At 38.1% G+C, this 24489-nt stretch overlaps 2 protein-coding genes across 8 annotated transcripts in view; both read right to left on the reverse strand.

Annotated features, from left to right (window-relative positions):
- The window catches only part of EHBP1 (EH domain binding protein 1), a 333194-nt gene that overhangs the window by 300658 nt on the left and 8047 nt on the right, over positions 1-24489 (reverse strand). The gene's annotated exons all lie outside the window — the stretch shown is intronic.
- On the reverse strand, positions 11602-13362 carry LOC108299728 (PRAME family member 33-like). The gene is given in 1 exon segment (XM_017522180.2): positions 11602-13362. A coding segment is annotated over 1 exon segment (1014 nt). The 5' UTR covers positions 12627-13362; the 3' UTR covers positions 11602-11612.

A 24489-nucleotide genomic window follows, 5' to 3' on the forward strand; every position in this document is an offset into this window, starting at 1 on the left:
GAAAACTGGCTAGCTATGTGCAGAAAGCAGAAACTGGACCCCTTCCTGACACCTTACACTACAATTAACTCCAGATGGATTAAAGACTTAAACATAAGACCTAACACCATAAAAACCCTAGAAGAAAACCTAGGCAAAACCATTCAGGACATAGGCATTGGCGAGGACTTCATGACTAAATAACCAAAAGCAATGGCAACAAAAGCCAAAATAGACAAATGGGACCTAATTAAACTCCAGAGCTTCTGTACAGCAAAAGAAACAATCATTAGAGTAAACTGGCAACCAACAGAATTGGAAAAAACTTGCAATGTACCCATCTGACAAACAGCTAATGTCCAGAATCTACAAAGAACTAAAACAGATTTAAAAGAAAAAAAACAAACCCATTCAAAAGTGGGCAAAGGATATGAACAGACACTGTACAAAAGAAGACATATATGAGGCCAACAAACATATGAAAAAATGCTCATCATCACTGGTCATCAGAGAAATGAAAACCAAAACCACACTGAGATACCATCTCACACCAGTTAGAATGATGATCATTAAAAAATCTGGAGACAACAGATGCTAGAGAGGATGTGGTGAAATGGGAACACTTTTACACTGTTGGTGGGAATGTAAATTAGTTCAACCATTGTGGAACACAGTGTGGTCCTCAAGGACCTAGAAATGGAAATTCCATTTGACCCAGCAATCCCATTACTGGGTATATATAGAAAGGACTATAAGTTGTTCTACTATAAGGACACATGTACACAAATGTTCATTGCAGCACTGTTTACAACAGCAAAGACTTGGAACCAACCCAAATGCTCATTGATGAAAGACTGGACAGGAAAAATGTGGCACATATACACTATGGAATACTATGCAGCCATAAAATACAATGAGTTCGTGTCCTTTGTAGGGACACGGATGAACCTGGAAGCCATTATTCTCAGCAAACTGACACAAGAACAGAAAATCAAACACCACATGTTCTCACTCATAGGCGGGTGCTGAACAATGAGAACACATGGACACAGGGAGGGGAGCATCACACACTGGGGTCTGTGGGGGGAACTAGGGGAGGGACAGTGGGGGTTCGGGAGTTGGGGAGGGATAACATGGGGAGAAATGCCAGGTATAGGTGATGGGGAGGAAGGCAGCAAACCCCATTGCCATGTATGTACCTATGCAACAATCTTGCATGTTCTTCACGTGTACCCCAAAACCTAAAACGCAATAAAAAAAAAAAAAAAAAAAAAAATATATATATATATATATATATAAAAGATATATGTAATCATACTCCTCAAAAACTATCAGCATGCATTTGGGCTTATATTAGAAGTAAGGTGCTATACTTGATGAGTTTACAATCTAATAGGACCCAAGATTAAGTTACAAGAACAAGAGACAACAAAAGAAGTTAGATATTTAAGTCCTAGCAAAGTCGTTGAGTATGGACTCTATATTCATAGAACTAAAATGAATCCTGGCTCCAGTAACTGTATGACCTTGGGAAAGTCTCTTACCCTACCCTAAGCCCTGTTATACTTGTCTGTTTTTTGGAGATAATAATAGTACCAATTTTTCAGACTTATTGTGAAGACTACAAGAAACATGCAAGTAAACCACCTGGAAAAATAACTGGCACATATCAGTATGTAAATGTTAGTTACTTTTTTTAAACTTTTTTTTTTTTTGAGATGGAGTTTCACTCTTGTCCCCCAGGCTGGAGTGCAGTGGCACGATCTCAGCTCACTGCAACCTTTGCCTCCCGGATTCAAGTGATTCTCCTGCCTCAGCCACCTGAGTAGCTGAGATTACAGGTGCCCACCACCACACCCAGCTAATTTTTGTGTGTATGTGTATTTTTAGTAGAGACAGGGTTTCGCCATGTTGGCCAGGCTTGTCTCCAACTCCTGACCTCAGGTGATGCACCCACATTGGCCTCTCAAAGTGCTGGGATTACAGGCGTGAGCCACTGCTTGGAAAAAAAAAAAAAGTATTTTTATTAGTGTCATTACTGACCATAAGTGTGACAGAGGAAAGAAGATCAGAAACAGCAAGAATTAAGGAAAGCTTTATAAAAGTTATACTTCAGTTAATCCTTGAAAGAATTCGAGTAGAACTGAACAATACTAGGCAGAGACGTAGAGTAATAATAAAAACCTAAAAGATTTAAATAAGCAGAGAATGTATACAGAACGGTTAAATGACCATCCAACTATAGCAGAGGGGCATAAACACTTCTTATGAAAGAAAGTGAACTAAAATTATTTTCTGAACGGGAAAAGAAAAGATTCTCAGTTAGTGGTATTGTATCATTCATCAACAGATTCATTTTCAAGGGAAAAAAATTTAAAGTGCAAATTAAATCATAACATCTCAAACAATACTATAGAAAAACCATTTTAACAAACAATAATCAAGAACTCACTGTAATATATCTAAAACTATCAATATAGATTGAGGCAGAACAAAAAATAAAACTACCAGTAGACATTTTAATTAAAAAAAAAAAAAAACTTTCTATTGGAAGAAAACAGGGAAGGAGGCAAAAATTAAAATATTAAAATTAGAAACGTTTTTATGCATACAAAGAAATCATAAGTATGGGGAAAATACAATAAAGAAGCTATCAAAGAATAATGTAAAATAAAATTTTCTGCAATGTTTATGCACATATAAATAATTCTAATTGTCCTTGCCGGTCACATATAGGCTGCAAGCAACTCAATATAAACTTGAAATATGAAAAATTATTTTAAAAATAATTCTAAATTACTGAAACAGCAGATGTCCTTAATTTAAAGAAGTGCATATTTTGCAGACAACCTATTGAGACCTATTTTTATAAATCCAATCCTAATTTAATAAAATTAATATAATTTATTAGTATGGTAGTTTTAATTTGTTTTACTGAAAAATGAACTACACATCCTTTTCTCTTCAATAAACCTTCTATTGTTCTGCTCACTTAAACACATTAGCAGTAATTTAAAACAATAAACTATTAAGCCCAATACTATGACCTTGACATTATCAAATACTTTTAAGTAGAATTAAAATGAAACAAACCAACTCACTAAAGACCTCATAAAACTTTTCAATAGTTTATTACATACATATTGGCTAAGAAAGCATGCTATTGAGTCAGACTGCTTTCTGGGTCTGAGATTTATGGGTTTAAACCTCAGCTCTAAATACCATAAATAAGCTGAGTATGTTGAGAAAGTTATTTGACCCTCCATGCACAACTTTCTTCCTCTACAAAATTGGGATGATAATAATGCCTTACTTCTAGGGTCATTTTAAGGATTAAATGACAATGTATATAAAAACATACACCACAGTATCTAATCTAGCACAGAGTAAGTGCTTGATATACAGGAGCTATCATTATCATTAAAATAATCAGAAAAAAAAGAAAAAAGAAAAAATATTTCCAATCCTTGTCTTCATGAGAAAAAAATTTTAAAAAGTAAAATAATCATTATTATTGTTTCTTTAATAAATCATGTTTGAAATATTTGTTGATTTACTAGCATAAGTATATCATAAGACATTTCTTTATAAAGAGGTCAAGAGGGGCAAAAATTGACTTTTTATTAAATGGTACTGGGACAACTGGGTAGCCATTTGGAAAAAGATAAAAGTAAAACAACAGGGTTTAAAAACAAAAATTTAAACAGCCACGTGTGGCTAGTGACCACCATATTAGACAAGGCATCTCTATATGATTTGGGCTTACATGCTTGTGTAAGCCCAATTAATTAATTGTAAGCTACAATTAATTATATATATTGTTTAAAAACAGCAACAAATGTATCTATTTGAAACATCTCAAAATTAAACAGACACAAGCCACATACCTTACATAAGAATAAACTCTAAATGGATCCAAGATGGAAATGTTAAAATGTTGTTTTTTTTAAAAAGGAAGCAAGTACTAGAAGAAAACATGAATTTCTATAAACCTGAATAGAAAAATGCTTTCACTATGTCTCAAAATCAAGATGTAATATTGATAGGCTATATTTTTTAAATCTGCATACTGAAAAACACCATAAACAAAGTCATACATTAACAAAATGGGAAAAACTATTTGCAATATAAATCACTGGGAAAGGAAAGACTTCTTTCCAGCCAAGCATGTAAAGAGCTTGGAAGTTGTCACTTCTATCCCCACAACAAGAAAAAGTAAACAAATTGAAAATCAACAACTCTTCTTACATTCATCAGAGAACTGAGGTCATAGGGGAAATCACTACCCCCAAAATTGAAGAGCAGACAAAGAGAATCACAACTTATAGGGGAAGAAGCCCAGGAACCAGTATGTTCTACAGTACCAGAGTAAGAAAGCCTAAATTGTAATTGACAAATTACTAGAGGTTGGATGTGGACACGTTTGAGTGTTAAAAACTCCCAGGAAGACCAGTCTTAGGAGGACCCCACACTTCTATGAGTTTTACCTCCAGGAGGCCTACCAGGTTCTCTCACAGTACAGACTGGAGAAAAATACCCTCCTGCTTAGGGCAAAAGAAGAGGAAAAGTAGCCACTTTGAAATACTTTCCCAAGCCCCTTAATAAGGCCTACCCTCAAGAGAAACTATTTTACTAGAAACTAAATGAAATGAGAAAAGCGAAATATCCAACTCCAGCACCTTCTAGACTTTCTTTCTCACCTAAAGGGGAAAAAGCTAAGGAGCACTGGGGAGGGTCAAGGCCAAAAAACACAGATCAATAAAAGCCTGACATCTAATTATAGGACTATAAAATATGATACTTTACCACCATATCAATAGGGCTTCCATATGATAACAGGGACACACAACTGAAAGAACTATCCAACTGAGACCTCAGTTAAGAATAAATCTCTAGAGAAACTACAAAACAACAGGGTAGATTTTTTTAAAAAAAGGTACACAGAATATTTTAACCTCTGACACCTATAGCTACAGCTATAGTAAACAGTTAACAGAGCCTAACTCCTATCCAGATAAAAAGAAAACCTTATACTAAAAAGGCCTATTTATATCAGTTTCACATGACCAGCATATCCTGTCCGGTTTTCAACAAAAAATTACAATGTAGGCCAACAGACAAATATTTTAGGAGACAGAACAAGCATCACAACCAAACTCAGAACAGAGATAATAAAATGATCAGAACTGAAATTTAGAACCACCATAATTGACATGCTAAGGGTGTTAATGGAAGCAGAGAAATGAAAACTCTAAAGAAAAAAATCAAAAGGAAATGCAAGAAATAAAAAACACTGTAACAGAAATGAATGCTTTTGATAGGCTCATCAATAGACTGACAGTAGTCAAGGAAATAATATGGTAACTTGAAAAAAATGTCAGTAGAAAATTCTAAAACTGAAGTGGAAATAGAAGAATTGCAGGGGGTGCGAGGGGGAACATAATATCCAAAAACTGTGAGACAATTACAGAAAGTATTGAATTAGTCTGTTCTCTGTGGGTAATTTATAAAGAAAAGAGGTTTAATTGGCTCATGGTTCTGCAGGCTATACAGGAAGCATGACAGCTGCTGTGGAGGCCTCAGGAAACTTTAATTCATGGCAGAAGGTGACGGAGAAGCTGGCACATTTCACATGGGCAGAGGAAACGGAATAGAGAGCAGGGGAAGGCGTGACACATTTTTAAACAACTATATCTCATGAGAACTCTATCACAAGAACGGCACTAGGGGGATGGTGCTAAATCATTAGAAATCACCCCCACAATTCAATCACCTCCTACCAGGCCCCACCTCCAACATTGGGGATTACAACTGAACATGAGATTTGGGTGGGAAAACAGATCCAAACCATATCAGACATAAATACACATAAAGGGAATACCAGAAGAAAAAGAGAAAGGCATAGAAGAAATACTTGAAACAACACTGGCTGAGAACTTCTCAAAAACTAATGATAGACACCAAATCACAGATCTAGGAAACTTAGAGAACACTAAGCAGGACAGATAAAAAAAATCTACATGTAGGCATATTATAGTCACACTACAGAAAATAAATCAAAGACAAAGGAAAAATATTGAAAGAAGCCAGAGGAAAAAACACCTTACCTATAGATAAGCAAGGATAACATCAGTCTTTTCAAAAATCATGTAAAGTAGGTAAAACTCACAAAAGTGTGGGGTCCTCACACTTGTAAGCAGGAAGAGAGTATAATATTTTAAATAATGGGGATGGAAATGTACCAACCTAGAATTCTGCATCCAGTGAAACTGCCCTTCGAAAGTAAGAAACAGACTTTCTCAAACAAAAGTTAAAAAAAATGATCACCCATAGATTTCCCTTATGAGAACTGTTTTTTAAAAAATTATTCAAAAAATGGAAAATTATATTGTCAGAAAGTCAGATTTACATAGCAAATCAAATCCAACAATGGTCAAAAAGAATTATACAACATGATCAAACAGGATTCTACGTATGCAAGGTTGGTTCAATATTTAAAAACCAATTATAATAAAAATTATTGTAATCCATCACATCAACAGGCTCAAGAAGAAAAGTCATATGATTATATCAATACATGGAGAAAAAGTATTTGATGAAATCCAATTCCATTCATGATAAAAACTCTCAGACAACTAGGAAAAATGGAGAGCTTCCTAAACTTGATAAAGAATGTCTACAAAACACCTACAGATAACATTATACTTAACAGTGAAAAACTAGATGCCCTCCTGCCAAGATCAGGAACAAGGCAAGGATATCTGCTCTCACCACTCCTACTCAAATCCTGTAGAAATAATATGTTTATTTTTGTAAGAAATTGCCAAACTGTGATCTGTAACATACCCAAGACATAGATGTTCACAGCAGCATTATTCATAATAGCCGAAAAGTGGAAAAAGCCCAAATGTTCATCAACTGATGAATGGATAAATAAAATGTAATATATCCAAATAGTAGATTATTCAGCAATAAAAAGGAATGAAGTATTGATATTTGCTAAACATGGATGAACCTTGAAAACATAATGCTAAGTGAAAGAAGCCAGTCACAAAAAACCATATAGTATCTGGAATAGGCAAATCCAGAGAGAACAGAAATTAGATTAGTGGTTGCCTGAGGGTAGAGTGGGGAGGGAACCAGAGGAATATGGAGTGGCTGCTAACAGGTATGGGATTTTTAATGAAGATGTTCTAAAATAGATAGTGACTGTGCTTGCACAACTTTAGAAATACAATAAAAACCACTGAATTGTACATTTTAAAAGGGCAAACTGTTTAGTACATGAGTTACACCTCAATAAATTTGTTTTTTAAAAAAGGAAAAAGAAGAAGAAATGAAACCCAGAATAACAAAACTAGTTACATTTAGAGTTGGGTGGAACAAGGTGGAAAGGATAAAGAGTTGGGAACAGGATAATCAGGATATGGGAGACATAATTTTAAAAACAGTTCTTATATGGAGAAACGACATTAAAATTGCATTAATTAATTCAACAAGGATGGGGGATTTTATAGTATGAAATATAAATAAAAACAAATGAATCTATCTATGCTTCATATTAAAAACAAAACCAGGCGGGTAGTGAGTTACCTCAATGGATTGTTCACAGTCAGTTACAGATTAAACTCCTTGTTCTACTCTTTTTCCCTTTCTCACTAGTGCACTTAACTAGTCTAAAAGAAAAAAGAAAAACAAAACCATACTGAATCCTAACACTAATGTGTAAAAGTCTGATTAGGAATAGGATGTGAGGGCAAAATGGCCGACTAGAGCAGCCAGGTAGAACAGCTGCCATGAAGGGATTGAGATGACTGGCACACTCATAACAGACCTTTAGAGGAAAAACATTGAGAGCAGACAGAGGGAAGACACGGAAGCTGGCTGAAGGGAGAGAAAGGCAGAAACCCAGCACGGGGCTACCTACCACAAACCAGTGGTCATTCCAGGCCCCCAAGGACTCCAGGGGACTGGGTGAATTCAACTAGCAAGGAGAAACCCACCCATTCTCACCACTGACCTCTGGAATCCTGGTAATAGGAAACCCCTCGACCACCGTGGACACTGGAGTTAGCAGGGAGAGCTGCTTAGACAAGTGGAAGGGGCAGTAAGCCAGCTGATGTGAAGCTCAGAGGGTTTGGTGAGGGAGCATCTATAACAGAGCATGACCAGGGTCAGCCATCCTCCTAGGCTTGACTTGCTTTCATAGAATACTTTAGCCCTAGAGGAACTGTTGGACCTGAACTCTGCAAGGCAGTCTTGTCCATCAGACAAGATCAGTCCAGCCTGAGTGACCCCAGCCCGGCCACACCTGCTTGCACAGCAGCCTTGAGCGCCCTAGGGGCCCACATCATAGCTCCTACACTGGCGACAGTGCTTGACTGGTAGACAGCTCCAGCAGGGCGGCTCTCACAGCCGGGCACCAGCCCATCTGCTTCCTCCCCACATTGTTGCTCCCACCCCCCACCCCCACTCATGATAACCCCCTACATCACTTTGCTGGCCGTGTGTGTGTGGGCAAGTTTTAGTTTCTTGCTCCACCAGCCACTGCTGCCTCCAGAGTGCAGTCCGTCCACCATCCTCTGCCAACCACCATTTCAGTCGGAGCCTTGGCAGGCACAGAGCCAACCAACTCCATCCCCACCAGCACCCCGCCTTTGTACCAACACTACCGTGGGAGTGAAACCAGGCTGAGAACAGCAGACTCCCTGCTGCCCTGAATAAACACCCCTGAATGCAGTGCATAGAGGGTGCACACAGACTTGTGCCTGCCAGTACCCCACCCTGTGCCAACACCACCTCCAATATGACTGCATGTACAGTTGCCAGCAGGGTGCCCCCCACACCCCTACCAATGGGTTGCCTCTAGCACTGCAGTGAACACTGACTTGGAGGCAGGCACCCTGGTTCCCACTAGCACACTGCTGCAACCAACAAGCATGCACCCCACCACCCTGCCACAGCTACTGCTGCTGGCATAGGCAAATGAGGCACATGCAAATAAGGCACATATAAACAATGAATGAATACTACTGTCACCACACTACAAAACACTTTGGCTGACACCACCCAGCATCTTGGAGCCCCAACTCACCGCCATGTAGCACAGTGGATTCCTAACCCCGAGGAGCCAGAGAACAAAGTCAGGGCTGATACAAGTCCCCCAGAGTTTGGGCACATAGTCCAAGAGTTGGAAGCTGAGCATTGGCCCCTGAAAATCTTCCAGAAATGAAGTCAGTTAGCTGAATCCACCTGATACCACACTTGAGCCCTCTAGGTCAGCAGCCCCCAATCTTTATGGCACCAGGAACCCATTTCATGGAAGATAATTTTTCCATGCAAGGTGGGAGAAGGCATTAGATTCTCATAAGGAGCACATAACTTACATCCCTTGCATTAGCAGTTCACAATAACGTTTGTGCTCCTATGAGAATCTAATGCCACTGCTGATCTGACAGGAGGCAGGGTTCAGGCAGTAATGCTCACTTGCCTGCCTGCCTGCTACTCACCTCCTGCTGTGCAGTGCAGTTCCTAACAGGCCACAGATTGGTAAGAGTCCATGGTCCAGGGTTTAAGGACCCCTCCTCTAGGTCATCAAATAGGATAAAAGAAAAAAAAAATCCAAAGGTCAGCAACTTCAAAGATTGAAGAAACATCAACCCATAAAGATGAAAAAGGACCAAACAAAAGAACTCTGACAATTCAAAACACCAGAGTGCCTTCCTTCCTCCAAACAACTACACCACCTTTCCGGCAAGAGTTCTGAATTAAGCCGAGATGGCTCAAGTGGCAGAAATAGAATTCAGTATATGGATAGGAACAAGGATCATTGAGATACAGTACACTGAAACCCAATCCAAAGAAGCTAAGAATCACAAGAAAGCAATGCAGGAGCTGATAAGACAAAATAACCAGTATAGAAAAGAATGTAACCAATCTGACAGAGGTGAAAAACACACTACAAGAATTTCATAATGCAATCACAAGAACTAACAGCAGAACAGACCAGGTGAAGGAAAGACTCTCAGACCTTGAAGACTGCTTTCTGAAATCAGACAGACAAGAATAGACAAAAAAAAAAAAAAAAAAAAAAAAAAAATGAAAAAGAACAAACAAAATCTCCGAGAAATATAGGATTATGTAAAGAGACCAAATCTATGACTCACTTGTATCCCTGAAAGAGATGAGGAGAGTGCAAACAACTCGAAAAACAAATATTTCAGAATCCCATCCATGAGAACTTACTCAACCTAGCTAAAGAAGCCAATATTCAAATTCAGTAAATGCAGAGAACCCTAGTAAGATACTTCACAAGAAGATCATCCCCAAGAACCATAATCATCAGATTCCCCAAAGGTCAAAACGAAAGAAAAGATGCTAGAGAGAAAGGTCAGGTCATCTACAAAGGGAATCTCATCAGACTAACAGTGAACCTCTCAGCAGAAGAAACCTTACAAGCCAGAAGAGACTGGGAGCCCAAATTCAACATTCTTAAACAAAAGAAATTCCAACCCAGAAATTCGTATCTCATCAAATTAAGCTTCATAAGCAAAGGAGAAATAAAATCCTTTTCAGACAAGGAAATGCTAATGGAATTCATTATCACAAGATCTGCTTTACAAGAGCTCCTAAAGGAAAGAAACACTATATATAGACAGGAAAGACTGTTTCCAGCCACTACAAAAACACACTTAAGTACACAGACCACTGACACCATAAAGCAATGACACATGTCTACATAATAGCCAGCTAACATCGTGATGACAGGATCAAATCCACACATATCAACATTAACCTTGAGTGTAAATGGACTAAATACCCCAATTAAAAGGCATAGAGTGGAAAGCTGCCTAAAGAACCAAGACTACTTTGTATGCTGACTTCAAGAGCCCCATCTCACATGCAATGATACCTATAGGCTAAAAATAAAGGGATGGAGAAAAATCTACAAAGCAAATGGAAAACAGAAAAAAGCAAAAGTTGCAATCCTAATTTCTTTTTCTTAAAAAAATTTTTTTATTGTACTTTATATTCTGGAGTACATATGCAGATCATGCAGGATTGCTGCATAGGTACATACATGGCAATATGGTTTGCTGCCTCCATCCCCCTGTCACCTATATCTGGCATTTCTCCCCATGTTATCCCTCCCCAACCTCCCTACCCCCAACTCTCCCTCCCCTAGTCCCCCTCAATAGACCCCGGTGTGTGATGCTCCCCTCCCTGTGTCCATGAGTTCTCATTGTTTAACAACTGCCTATGAGTGAGAACATGCAGTGTTTGATTTTCTGTTCTTGTGTCAGTTTGCTGAGAACAATGGTTTCCAGATTCATCCATGTCCCTATGAAGGACCCAAACTCATCATTTTTTATGGCTGCATAGTATTCCACGGTGTATATGTGCCACATTTTCCTTGTCCAATCTTGCATAGAACGTGCAGTTTTGTTACATAGGTATACAGATGCCATGGTGGTTTGCTGCATTCATCAACCCATCATCTACATTAGGTATTTCTCCTAATGCTATTCCTCCCCTATACCCCCCACCCCCTGCTATCCCTTCCCCAAACCCCCACCCCCCGACAGGCACCCATGTGTGATGCTCCCCTCCCTGTGTCCATGTGTTCTCATTGCTCAACACCAATGATGAACATTGTCATTGTTCATCACTTGAGTGAGAACATGCAGTGTTTGTTTTTCTGTTCTTGTGTCAGCTTGATGAAAATGGTGCTTTCTAGCTTTCTCCATCAGATCTTTGAAAACCCTGTGCAGGTTATCCCAGTGCTCTTTGTTATGATTGACCTTTCTTTTAAAAAGCATCTCAGGGCAGCCCAGGCTGAGGGATGGAGTTTCCAAGTCAGACCCCAACTGCTGTTGGGCACATACAGTTAACTCATGATCATAACCGAAGGCTAACAAGACTTTGTGAAGCTCGCTTAACTGGCTCAGGTAAGGGGCAAACTTTCCTGGTCTATTCAGCGAGTACTTTCTCTGGACTTCCGACTCCTGGATACTGTCTGTGTATACCATTTCCAATACTTTTCTGAAATGTGAAGTGGGCATTGAGTAATTCTGTGCCTTACTACAACACAGCTCTACTAAACCTCTTTTGTCATGAATCCAGCCACAGACGTAGCTCAGCCATTCATCCAGGGTACTGTCCTTGGGGCCAACGTCTATGAACACCTTCAAGGGCTCATGTATGAACACCATCAAGGGTTCATGCTCTCCCATCCTTGGACAGTCATCCACTGTCTGCCTCTTAGCCTCTGGGGAGCAGGACAAGGCCCTGGCTCCAGACTATGTGGTCCAGAAATTCTTATCACCATCCCGCAAATCCAGCACTTGAAGTTTCCACCTCCTGGGGTGAACCTTCATGTACACCAGTGAATCAAGTCCCTCCAGCACAGCTTGCAAGGTCTCCAGATGAGGTGTCTTCATCAGGGATCCCAGAGGGAGGTGGGGGAAGGGCCAGGTCTGCACCATGGCCTGTAGAATCTCATAGCACCTGCTGCTGAAGGCCTCCATGAACATCAGGGGGAAGACCTCCCCAGGCAGCTCATCCAGGGTGGAGGTATCCATGTACAGGTCTCTCAGCAGGCTCTGCGCTGCCAGCTCCAGGAGTCTGCATGGGGCCTGCAGGCTCATCCTGATAAATCTGCAAGGAAAAGCTTTTGCAGTATGCTCGGACCTCTTGGAGAACCAGACAGTAACTCCAGGTACCACCACTCTGGGTTGCCACAATCCTAATTGCAAGCAAAATAGCCTTTAAATCACAAAGATTAAAAAAGACAAAGAAGGGCATTACCTAATGGTAAAGGGTTCTACAAGAAGACCTAACACTCCTAAATATATGTGCATCCAAGATAGGAGCACCCCAATTCATAAAGCAATTTCTTAGAGACCTTCTAAGAGACTCAGATTCCCACACAATAACAGTGGGAGGCTTCAACACCCCACTGACAGTATTAGATCAGTGAGGCACAGAATTGACAAAGTTATTCAGGACCTGAACCCAGCACCAGATCAAATGGACCTCATAGACATCTACAGAACTCTCCATCCCAAAACAACAGAATATATATTCTTTTCATCACCACATGGTACATATTCTAAAATCAACCACATAATTGGACATAAAATACCTTAGCCAATGCAAAAGAACTGAAATCATAACAACCACTCTCTTGAACCACAGCACAATCAAATTAGAAATTGAGACTAACAAATTAACTCAAAACCATACAATTACATGGAAACTGAATGACCTCCTCCCTAATGACTTTGGGAAGCAGAATGATCTGCTCCCTAATGACTTCGAAATTAAGGTAGAAATCAAGAAGTTCTATGAAACTAATGAGAAAAAAGATACAACATATCAGAATCTCTGGGACACAGCTAAGGCAACGTTAAGAGGAAATTTATAGCACTAAATGTTCACATGAAAAAGTTAGAAAGATCTCAATTTAACAACCTATTATCACAACTAAAAGAACTACAGAGCCAAGAAAAAAACCCAAAGCTAGTATAAAACCAGAAATAACCAAAATCAGAGCTGAACTGAAGGAGACTGAGTCATGAAAAATCATTAAAAAGATCAACAAATCCAGGAGTTGTTTTTTTAAAAAAATTAATAAAATAGACCACTAGCTAGACTAATAAAGAAGAAATGCAAGAAGATACAAATAAATACAATTAGCAATAACAAAGGGGATATAACCACCTTATACCACGGAAATACAAATAAACATCAGAGAATATTATGAACACCTCATGCCCATAACCTAGAAAGCCTAGAAGAAACGGATAAAATCCTAGACACATACACCCTCCCAGGACTGAGGTAGGAAGAAACTAAATCCCTGAGCAAACCAATAATCAGCTCTGAAGTTGAATCAGTAGCAAACAGCCTACCAACCGAAAAAGGCCCAGGACCAGACAGAATCACAGCAAAATCTTACCAAATGTGCAAAGAAGAACTGGTACCATTCCTAATGAAACTATTCCAAAAAACTGAGGAGAGACACCTCCCTAACTCGTTCTATGAGGCCAGCATCATCCTGATACCAAAACCTGGCAGAAATACAACAAAGAAAACTTCAGGTCAACATCCTTGCTGAACATTGATGCAGAAATCCTCAATAAAATACTGGCAAAGTGATTCCACTAGCACATCAAAAAGCTTACAGTCAAGTAGGCTTTATCCTACTTGATGCAAGGTTGGTTCAAGATATACAAATCAATAAATATGATTTGCCACACAGACAAAACTAAAGATAAAAACCACACATTTATACAGATGCAGAAAAGGCTTTTTATAAAATTCAACAACCTTCACATTAAATACTTTCAAAACTAGGTACTAAAGTAACATAACTGAAAATAATAAGAGCCATCTATGAAAAAAACCCACAGCCAACATCATACTGAATGAGCAAAGGCTGGAAACATTCTCTTTGAAAGGTAGCACAGGACAAGGATGCCCTCTCCCACCACTCCTATTCAACATTGTATTGACAGTCCTGGCAAGAGCAATCAGACAAGAGAAACAGGGCATCCAAATAGGAAGAGTGGAAGCCAAAGTATCCCTATTTGCAGGCAACATGATCCTATATCTAGAAAACCCCAGAGTCTTGACCCAAAAGCTCCTTCAGCTGATAAACAACTTCAGCAAAGTTTCAGGATACAAAATCAATGTACAAAAATTACTAGCATTCCTATAACCAACCACAGCCAAGCCAAGAGCCAAATGAAGGACACAATCCCATCCATAATTGCCACAAAAAAATTAAATGCCTAGGAATACAGCTAACCAGGGAGGTGAAAAGATCTCTACATGAGAACTCTAATTTACACGACTCTGCTCAAAGAAATCTGAGATGACACACACAAATGGAAAAACATTTCATGCTCATGGATAGGAAGACTCAATATCATTAAAATGGTCACACTGTCCAAAACAATTTACAGATTCAATGCTATTCCTATCAAACCAATAACACTCTTCACAGGACTAGAAAAAACTTATTTTAAAATTCATATGAAACAAAAAGACCCTGAATAGCTAAGGCAATCCTAAGCAAAAACAATAAAGCTGGAGGCATCATGCTACCTGACTTCAAACTATACTACAGGGCTACATTAACTAAAACAGCATGGTACTGGTACAAAAACAGACATGTAGACCAATGGAACAGAATACAGAGCCCAGAAATAAGGCCACATACCAGATGTACAAAGAAGAGCTGGTACCATTCCTATTGAAACTATTCCAAAAAATTGAGGAGGGACTCCTCCCTAACTCATTCTATGGCGCCAGCATCATCCTGATACCAATCCTGATCTTCGACAAAGCTTACAAAAACAAGCAATGGGGAAAAGACTCCCTATTCAATAAATGATGCTGGGATAACTGGCTAGCCAAATGCAGAAGACTGAAACTGGACCTCTTCTACCATAAACAAAAATTAACTCAAGATAGAGTAAAGACTTACCTGTAAATCCCAAAACTATAAAACCTGGAAGACAACCTAGGCAATACCATCCTGGACAAAGGAATGGGCAAAGATTTCATGACAAAGGCACCAAATGCAATTGTAACAAAAGCAAAAAATTGATAGGTGGGATCTAATTAAACTTAAGAGCTTCTGCATAGCAAAAGAATCTATCAACTGAGTAAACAGATGACCTGCAGAATGGGAGAAAAAATTTGCAAACTATGTGTCTAACAAGTCTAATATTCAACATCTATAAAGAACTCAAATTCACAAGAGGAAAAAAAAAATTTAAGTGAACAAAGGCCATGAACAGACACTTTTCAAAAGAAGATATACATGTGGACAACAAGCATATAAAAATAAGTTCAACATCACTGATCATTAGAGAAATGCAAATCAAAACACAATGAGATACCATGTCACACCAGTCAAAATGGCTATTATTAAAAAGTCAAAAAATAACAGAAGCTGGCAAGGTCGTGGAGAAAAAGCAACACTCACACATTGTTGGTGGTCATATAAATTAGTTCAGTCATTGTGGAAAACAATGTGGCAATTCCTCAAATACCTAAAATCATAAATACCATCAACCTACCAATCCCATTACTGGGTGGGTATATACCCCAAAAGAATATGAAGTGTTCTATCATAAAGACACATGCACATGTATGTTCACTGAGCACTATTCACAATAGCAAAGATGTGGAATCAACCTAAATGCCCATGAATGGTACACTGGTTAAAGAAAATGTGGTACATACACATCCCGGAGTATATGCAGCCATAAAAGGAGACAAGATCAATCCTTTGCAGATACATAGAGCCAGAGGCCATTATCCTTAGCAAACTAACACAGGAACAGAAAACCAATTACTGCATATTCTCCCAAGTGGGAGCTAAATGATGAGAACACACTGACACATAGAAGGGAACACTGGGGCCTATTGAAGGATGGAGGGTGAGAGAAAGGGGAGACTCAGGAAAAGTAACTTCTGGGTAGTAAGCTTAATACCTGGGTGATGAAATAATCTGTATAACAAAGTTATACAGACACAAGTTTACCTATATCACAAACATACACATGTACCCTGAACTTAAAATAAAAACAACAACAACAAAAGAAAAATCTAAAAAAAGAAGGAATAGGATATTTACATAGTCCCAAAATATCTTCCTACAAAGGAAAAAAACAGTGAATTTCAATGGAGAAACCTAGCAGACGACACTTTAACCAAGTGATCAAAACAATCATCATTAATAATGGGACCAATCAACATCATGTGACTCCAGATGCAATGAATACACAGTTTCACTTTGGTATTACTACAAAGTATTCATAACCTAAACCTAATCATGAGTAAGTATCAGACAAACCCAAACTGAGGAACATTTTTCAAAAGTGCCAAGGTGAATTGACACTTTAAAAGTGTCAAGTGTCAAAACAAAGACTGAGGAATTCTACCAGATTAAAGGAGATTAAAGAGATGTGACAACTAAATGTAACATATGGCCCTAGGATTAGATCCTGGTTTAGGGAGGAAAAAATTCTTCTTTTGCTATAAATGGAATTCTTGGGATAATTGGATAAATCTCAATCAGGTTTATATATTAAGTAATGGTATTACATTCAAATGTAAATTTTGTGATTTTGACAAACTATGGTTATGCTTTAAAAAAAAATCCCTATTTTTAAGAAATACACACTGAAGTGTTTATGGGTAAAGGGTCACTATGGTACAGCTTACTCTTAAATGTTGAGGAAAAAAATATACATACAAAAGAGCTTAAGAGAAATGATCAAGCAAATATGGTAAAATGTTGCCACTTGGGAATTGCGGGGGAATGTATATGGGAATTCTCTGTATTGTGTTTGCAACTTTTCTATAAGTCTGAAATTATTTCAAAATAAAGATTTTTTAAAAAATAGAAAGGGTTCTTTAAAAAAAAAAATGTACTTCCTGTCAGAACATATGTACAAAACGCAGTAATGATATCAAAAAGTTATTTTATAAATAACCATTAAGTACGTACTGATACAAATGAATAACTGAATAAATAAATGGGGAATAAAGGACAAATCTTCCTTACAGAAAATTTCCAAAAATAAATATAGAAGGAATAAAGGAAACAGAAATTTATTATTAGGACACAGTAATGATTGCTACAAGCAAAATCTAATGATGAATTTTAAATTGGTGGCCAAAACTTTGAAGAGAGATAGGATAGTTACATAACCTCAAAGAATCTTCCCACCAATATTTATTAGTTCTGTGGTAGTTGTAACATATGTTCATATTCTTTGATGCTTCTTCCAGGAGATGAAACTGAATTATCCTCCCTGGGTGTATATTGAATTTAGAAAACTGGTTTCTAATGCATAAAATATGAAAAGGTAAAATTTTACAGTGGAGAAACTCCAGAGACTAAGTAATCAAGGTGAATAACATCAGTGATAAGTCATGTTGATATCATGTGATACATGATATTATGTCATGGGGACTGGGGGAATTTTACCTCTGAGGTGTCTTACCAGAATTCCATAACCTCAGTCTAATCATCAATAAAACATCAGACAAACCCAATTTGCGGGACATTCTACAAAATAACCTAACCAGCACTTGGCAAACCTAACAAAGTCATGAAAAACAAAAAAAGACTAAAAACTGTTACAGATTAGAAGAGATATGACAACTAAATGCAATGTGGTATCTTGGATCACATCCTTGGACAGAAAAAGGATATTAGTGAAAAAACTGGTGAAATCGAATAAAGTCTGTAGCTTGCCTAATAATAGTATGCTAACATTAATCTCTTAGTTTTGATAAATGACAATGGTAAATTTGTTTATTCAAATTTTACCCAAAAAAAGCTGGATGATGTGATATATAAGAACTATACCAAGCATGTCCAACCTGCAGCCCAACATAAAATCACAAACTTTCTTAAACCATTATGAAATTTATGCAGGGATTTTTTTTTTAGCTCATCAACTATCATTAGTGTTATTGTATTTTATGTGTGGCCCAAGACAATTCCTCTTCCAATGTGACCCAGGGAAACCAAAAGATTGAACACCCCTGCTCTAACCCCTGCTCTATACTATCTTTGCAATTCTCTGTAATCTTAAAATTACTTCCATAAAAAGTTTCAAAATAAATGAATTAACCAATTTTTAAAAGTAATTTTGCAAATTAGAGTACTCTTCAAACTAAAGCTGAACCATTAAACTTGATTTCTAGACCCACTTATTAAATGAATAAATCTAGTTTCAATTAAGTTACTTTGAGAGGGTTTTACTACATGGCTTTCTGCATTTAATGATTTTGGAGAGGAAAAAAGAACAATAAAAGATAAAATTTGAGACAAACTCTTTGCATGTAGTAAAAACAAGATTTCAGAATCTTAAAAAAAAAATGGTTGGAAGAAGACTAGTAAAATAGAATAAGGACATATTTAAAAAATTAAAATTGTCATACTAAACATACCCTATAAATAAAGGAACTATGGAAGGTTCATTTTAGAAGGATAACTATAGCAGTAATATTGGCAAAGGACCAGAAAGGGATAGGAAAGCATTAAGTGCTATCACAAAAGCCTACACTAGAGGTTGCCAAACTTTCTGGGTGTATAAAGCCCTTAATGTATCATTTTTTCACAGACTCCCTCATCCCCAGGCCAAAAGAAATACCAAGTGGTACTCTTGGTTTAAATTAGATGATCAGAAAACGAGGTTCCTCAGCCATATTCTGTCATAAAAAGCCTTCATGAAGGGTCGACATAAACATTATCTAACTTAACAGTGGTTCTGAGTCTTTTGTAGTTGGAGATTTTATCTAGTGTCATATTTTATTTTCATAATAAAAATCCTCTTTGGATTAAGGTCTAAGAAAAGTCTCTGGAAACATTTATATACGTTCTTTCACCAGGAGGACTATTACATGAGCCAAAGTGCTTCCCTTTTTGCCTTGGTTACCAATAAACTCAGAACCAAATCCACTGTCCAATAGCAGCAACTAACTCCTCTCAAGTGCCTGGTAATATGTGCTCTCCCTGCTTCTGTAAGACCATCATTCTATTTATATCTCTAAATTAGTCAGCATGGTATTATTTTATTTTATTTTATTTTATTTTATTTTTTGAGACGGAGTTTCGCTCGTTACCCAGGCTGGAGTGCAATGGCGCGATCTCGGCTCACCGCAACCTCCGCCTCCTGGGTTCAGGCAATTCTCCTGCCTCAGCCTCCTGAGTAGCTGGGATTACAGGCATGCGCGACCATGCCCAGCTAATTTTTTGTATTTTTAGTAGAGACAGGGTTTCACCATGTTGACCAGGATGGTCTCGATCTCTTGACCTCGTGATCCACCCGCCTCGGCCTCCCAAAGTGCTGGGATTACAGGCTTGAGCCACCGCGCCTGGCCTGGTATTATTTTAAATTCTTAGGCTGACAACCTCTTGTGGACATAGGGTATCAAATTTTAAAGTGATAATTTTTTTGAATTAAAGGTAATTTTTATAGTTTAAAAAATTCATTAAAACCATTTTCAAAATAATAATACTCAGATTAATAAAACCAAGAAATTTTTTAATAAACCAAACTTACTAAAGAAAATCATCAGGTGCCTTTTTAGCCTAAAAATATCACTGTAACATCGATACATAAGACAAATACCAGGTATAATGACATCCTGCCATAATTTCACTACTCGGTTCCACTCCTTTTAACAAATATGCAAAAGGCCTAATGTAGAATATGAACATTCCTATTGAGTATTCAAAATGCTTTGTGCAATTTTTCCTGAACTATTTTTGTATCATGCAATGAACAAGTTCAGTGGCTCTTTTGTTGAAATTTCCCAAAAAATCAGAACAAACACATTTGATACATCAATAGCACATTTCTAGAAATGCCTTATTTTAAGTTCACTGGGCATTTTAATTGCAAAACTCACATGAAACTAAATTAAATCATAAGAACAGGACATCTTCACATAATCCCTTAAAATTTCATTTTAGAAACCAACTTTTAAAGTATGTAAACCAAGATTTGATACCAAAACAATGTATGAAAATTACACATTACAAAAAGATCCTGGGTTCATTTCTTTAAAATCATGACAGGAAAAAAAATTTTTAAAGAAAAACTGTGGCTGGGCATGGTGACTTACACTGTAATCCCAGCACTTTTGAGGGGCCAAGGCGGGAGGGTCACTTGAGGCCAGAAGTTCAAGATCAGCCAGGGCAACATAGTGAGACCCCCGTCGTTACAAAAGATAATGAAAAAGGAAAAGAGCAATTGTCACACAGAAATACATTATAAATTGTAGCAGGTGGCAGCCACTTTAGCAGCCAGAGTTGGCAGCCAGGAGCACAAAAAGCACTGGGAAACAACTCCCTGCTGCCTGTCCAGGCAGTTGCTAGGGCAGCAAAGGGCCTCTGGAAAAGGAAAGAGACCTTGGACCTTCCAGATTACTTCCTCTCGTAAGAAACTATTTGTCACAGGAATAAAGATGGCTGCTGAACCAGTGGAACACATCCGCAACAGTTTTGTGGCAATAAAATTTATTGACAATACCCTTTACTTTATAGCTGAAGATGATGGTAAAATATAAATGAATTTATTTTTCTTTGCAAACTAAGTACCTGCTTGAGACACATCTATATCACCATTATCAGTTGAGAAAAAAAATGGTTCACATAATACCAATCTATTTGGAATGCCCATCTGCCCTCAAAGGAATGTGGACTCAGTGGCACAGCTTTAGAATGAAAATGACCATAAGAGATATAAAGAAGAACCTCCAGCAAAAGATGCTTCTCTACACCTGAAAAAATTATCCAGCTCTTAGAATCTACAGAATAGACCTTGCTTATTTCACAGGTCCTAAGATTAGCAGAGAGTCACAGATTCTGTTTGGCAGAGGGTGCATAGGAAAAGGAGATTGAAGCAGTAGAATTGTCCAATATCGGTAACATCTCCTCTCAGAAATGCTTTGGGAAGAAGCCTGGGGGCTTCCCAGGTAGGGGGGTGGTGGCAGAAAATTCTGGAAGTAGAGCAGGAATGGGTGGGGCAAGAAGAGCACATTCAAAGGCCAAGATCTGAAAGAAGCCAGGGCATTTATGACGTATTCAGGGTAATTCAGAAAGGGAGTAGGAATAGAATGATGAGAGAGGGTAGAGTGATAAATAGGGTGTAGAGCAAGACCTTCTCTTACTCCAAGATGTGAAATTTGGACTTTATCTTAGAGATAATAGGGTTAATTAAGCACAGTATGTATTAGCTAGGGTAAAGATTAGTTTGTTGTAACAAAGACATCCAAAGATTCAGTAGCTGAATAAGACAGAAAATTTTTCTCTCAAAAAAAGTAGGCAGCTCAGAAGCAGAATGGCTGGAAGAAACCTGATGATTGGGGCCCCAACTTTCTTCAGTCTTGTTACCCATCATCCCTCAGTTTTTGATCTCATTGACATAGTTAAAATCATCATACTTCCTGGGTCCATATCCCAGTTAGCAAGAAAGGGTCAAGATAAGAGGAAGTCAGGCTCATTCCTTTCAAAGACCCTAATCGGAAGTTGTACACATCAATTCCCCCCATATTCCATTGATTAGAATTTAATTACATGGCCAAACCAAGTGCAAGGAAATCTGGAAAATATAATCTTTACTCCAGGTAGCCTTTAAAATTCAGAAATAATATATTTTTAAAAAATACATCATAAAATGGCCTGGCGTGGTGGCTCAGCTAGGCACATTGGCTCAGCGGGACACAGTGGCTCACGCCTGTAATCCCAGCACTTTGGGAGGCCGAAGTGGGTAGATCACTTGAGGCCAAGAGTTCGAGACAAGCCTGGCTAACATGGTGAAACCTCATCTCTACCAAAACATACAAAAATTAGCTGGGTGTGGTGGTGCACACCTGCAGTCCCAGCTACTCAGGTGGCTGAGGCAAGACAATCCCCTGAGCCCGGGAGGTAGAGGCTGCAGTGAGCCAGGACTGTGCCACTGCACTCCAGCCTGGGTGATAGAGTGAGACTCTGTCTCAAAAAGAAAAGAAATATCTTATCATAAAACATCATCACAGTACACATACAAACACACAGACATGCATACACAAATGCTGGCAAATTAATTCTACTTTGGAGGAATTAAGCTAGTTTTCTTAGCACTACATTTGCTTGAAATTATTATGAAAAGGAAATAAAGTTATAAAAACTATAGGAATTGATTTTGCTCCAGAAGCAAAAATATATAGTTCCTCTCCCCAAAAATCACAATGTTATCAAAACTTAGCTCATTTCGGCACTGTACTTCTGATTGCTCATTCCCTGGTTTACTCCTACCTCCCCAGTCACTCCAATCTGTGTTAGTTCATCTTTCTCTAACACTCTTAAAAGTTCAGGTTATATTTACAATCTTCTTCTCACCTACTCTAACCTTTCTCTCTAGATAGTTCTCTTATAATAATAGCAATGGCTAGCATTTACTGGGTGCTTACTCTGTCAGACACTGTTCTAACCCCTTTATTACAGGTATTATCTTACTTAATCTTCAAAACAACTCTATGCTGGAAGTAGTGTTATTATTATCACTTCCACTACAGAAGAGGTACTAAGAGATAATTCATCCAAGGTCACACAGCCAGAAAATATATTTTGCACATACACAGACCTCAATGTTCTCAGAAGTTGCTCTAAAGTTTCTTTCTATAAGGCTGGGAAACAGGCACAATGGTCTTCTCTGTTGCGTATGTAGTTTGACTAAAATAAGACTAAACTAATAGTTTAGAGCCTAAGCACAGAGAAAACAGAAAGGTGCTAGACTCTATCTTCCCTAAACACTAGTTGCAAGTAACTCCAATGACTTAAAGCAAGAGTCAGAAAAGTTTTTCTTTTTTTCTTCTTTTTTTTTAGAGATAGGGTCTCGCCATGTTGCCCAGGCTGGTCTTGAACTCCTAAACTCCTGAGTTCAAGTAATCCTCCCACCTTGGCCACTCCCAAAGTGCAGAGATTATAGGCTTGGACCACCAAGCCTGGCCCTTTTTTTTAAAGGGAACAAACTTTTTCTTAAAAGGCCAGATAACAAATATTTTAAACTCTGCAGCAACCCAATCTAAGCGGCAACTACTTAAACTCTGCCACTGCAGTGTAAAAGCAACTCCAGACAGTAGTAAAAGAATGAATGAGCATGGCTGTATTCCAATAAAACTTTATTTACAAATGAGCCAGTTTGGATCAGGCCAGAGTTTGCCAACTCTTGATCTAGAGACGTATTTTGAGTCATGCGTAGACATAATCATGTTGTAAGCAAAGCAATATCCAATTATGGCATTAAGCGGCTCTGCTATATTATTTAAAGAACCCACCACAATTGAGTTTTGTAAAGCTGTTATTCACATAGAATAAAGACTTAAAATCTAGATAAAACACAACATGTAACAATTACAATGTTTTAAAAAAATCAGTTCATAAGACACTATCATGAAATTACAAACAAGTAACACATCAATTTAGTATTTGCTAAAATCACATGCCTTTGACAACTTACAATACAGAAAAGAAGACTGCACTATTTTGTTTCAAGGAGTAAGATGTTCAAGAGTCACATAACTTGCAACATAGAAAGTACTGCAAATTAACCTCTCTAGAAGCAAGCCTAGAAACTAACGAACAATACCTTTCTTACCTTACCTCTCCCTTTTGTAGTCATCTAACCTTCTGCCCCATCTCTCCCCTCATACATTAAAGATTTTATCACCAGGCCAGTGCCATGGCTCATACCTGTAATCCCAGCACTTTGGGAGGCCAAAGTAGGCAGATCTTTTGAGGACAGGAGTTCAAGACCAGCCTGGCCAACGTAGCAAAACCCTGTCTTTACTAAAAAATACAAAAAAACTAGCCAGGCATGGTGATACATGCCTGTAATCCCAGCTACTTGGGAGGCTGAGGCATGAGAATCACTAGAACCCAGGAGGCAGAGGTTGCAATGAGCCACTGCACTTGATCCTGGGCAACGGAGC

The sequence above is a fragment of the Cebus imitator genome, unplaced genomic scaffold (genome assembly GCF_001604975.1).
Source record: "Cebus imitator isolate Cc_AM_T3 unplaced genomic scaffold, Cebus_imitator-1.0 Scaffold23, whole genome shotgun sequence".
In the NCBI taxonomy this organism is placed as follows: domain Eukaryota; kingdom Metazoa; phylum Chordata; class Mammalia; order Primates; family Cebidae; genus Cebus; species Cebus imitator.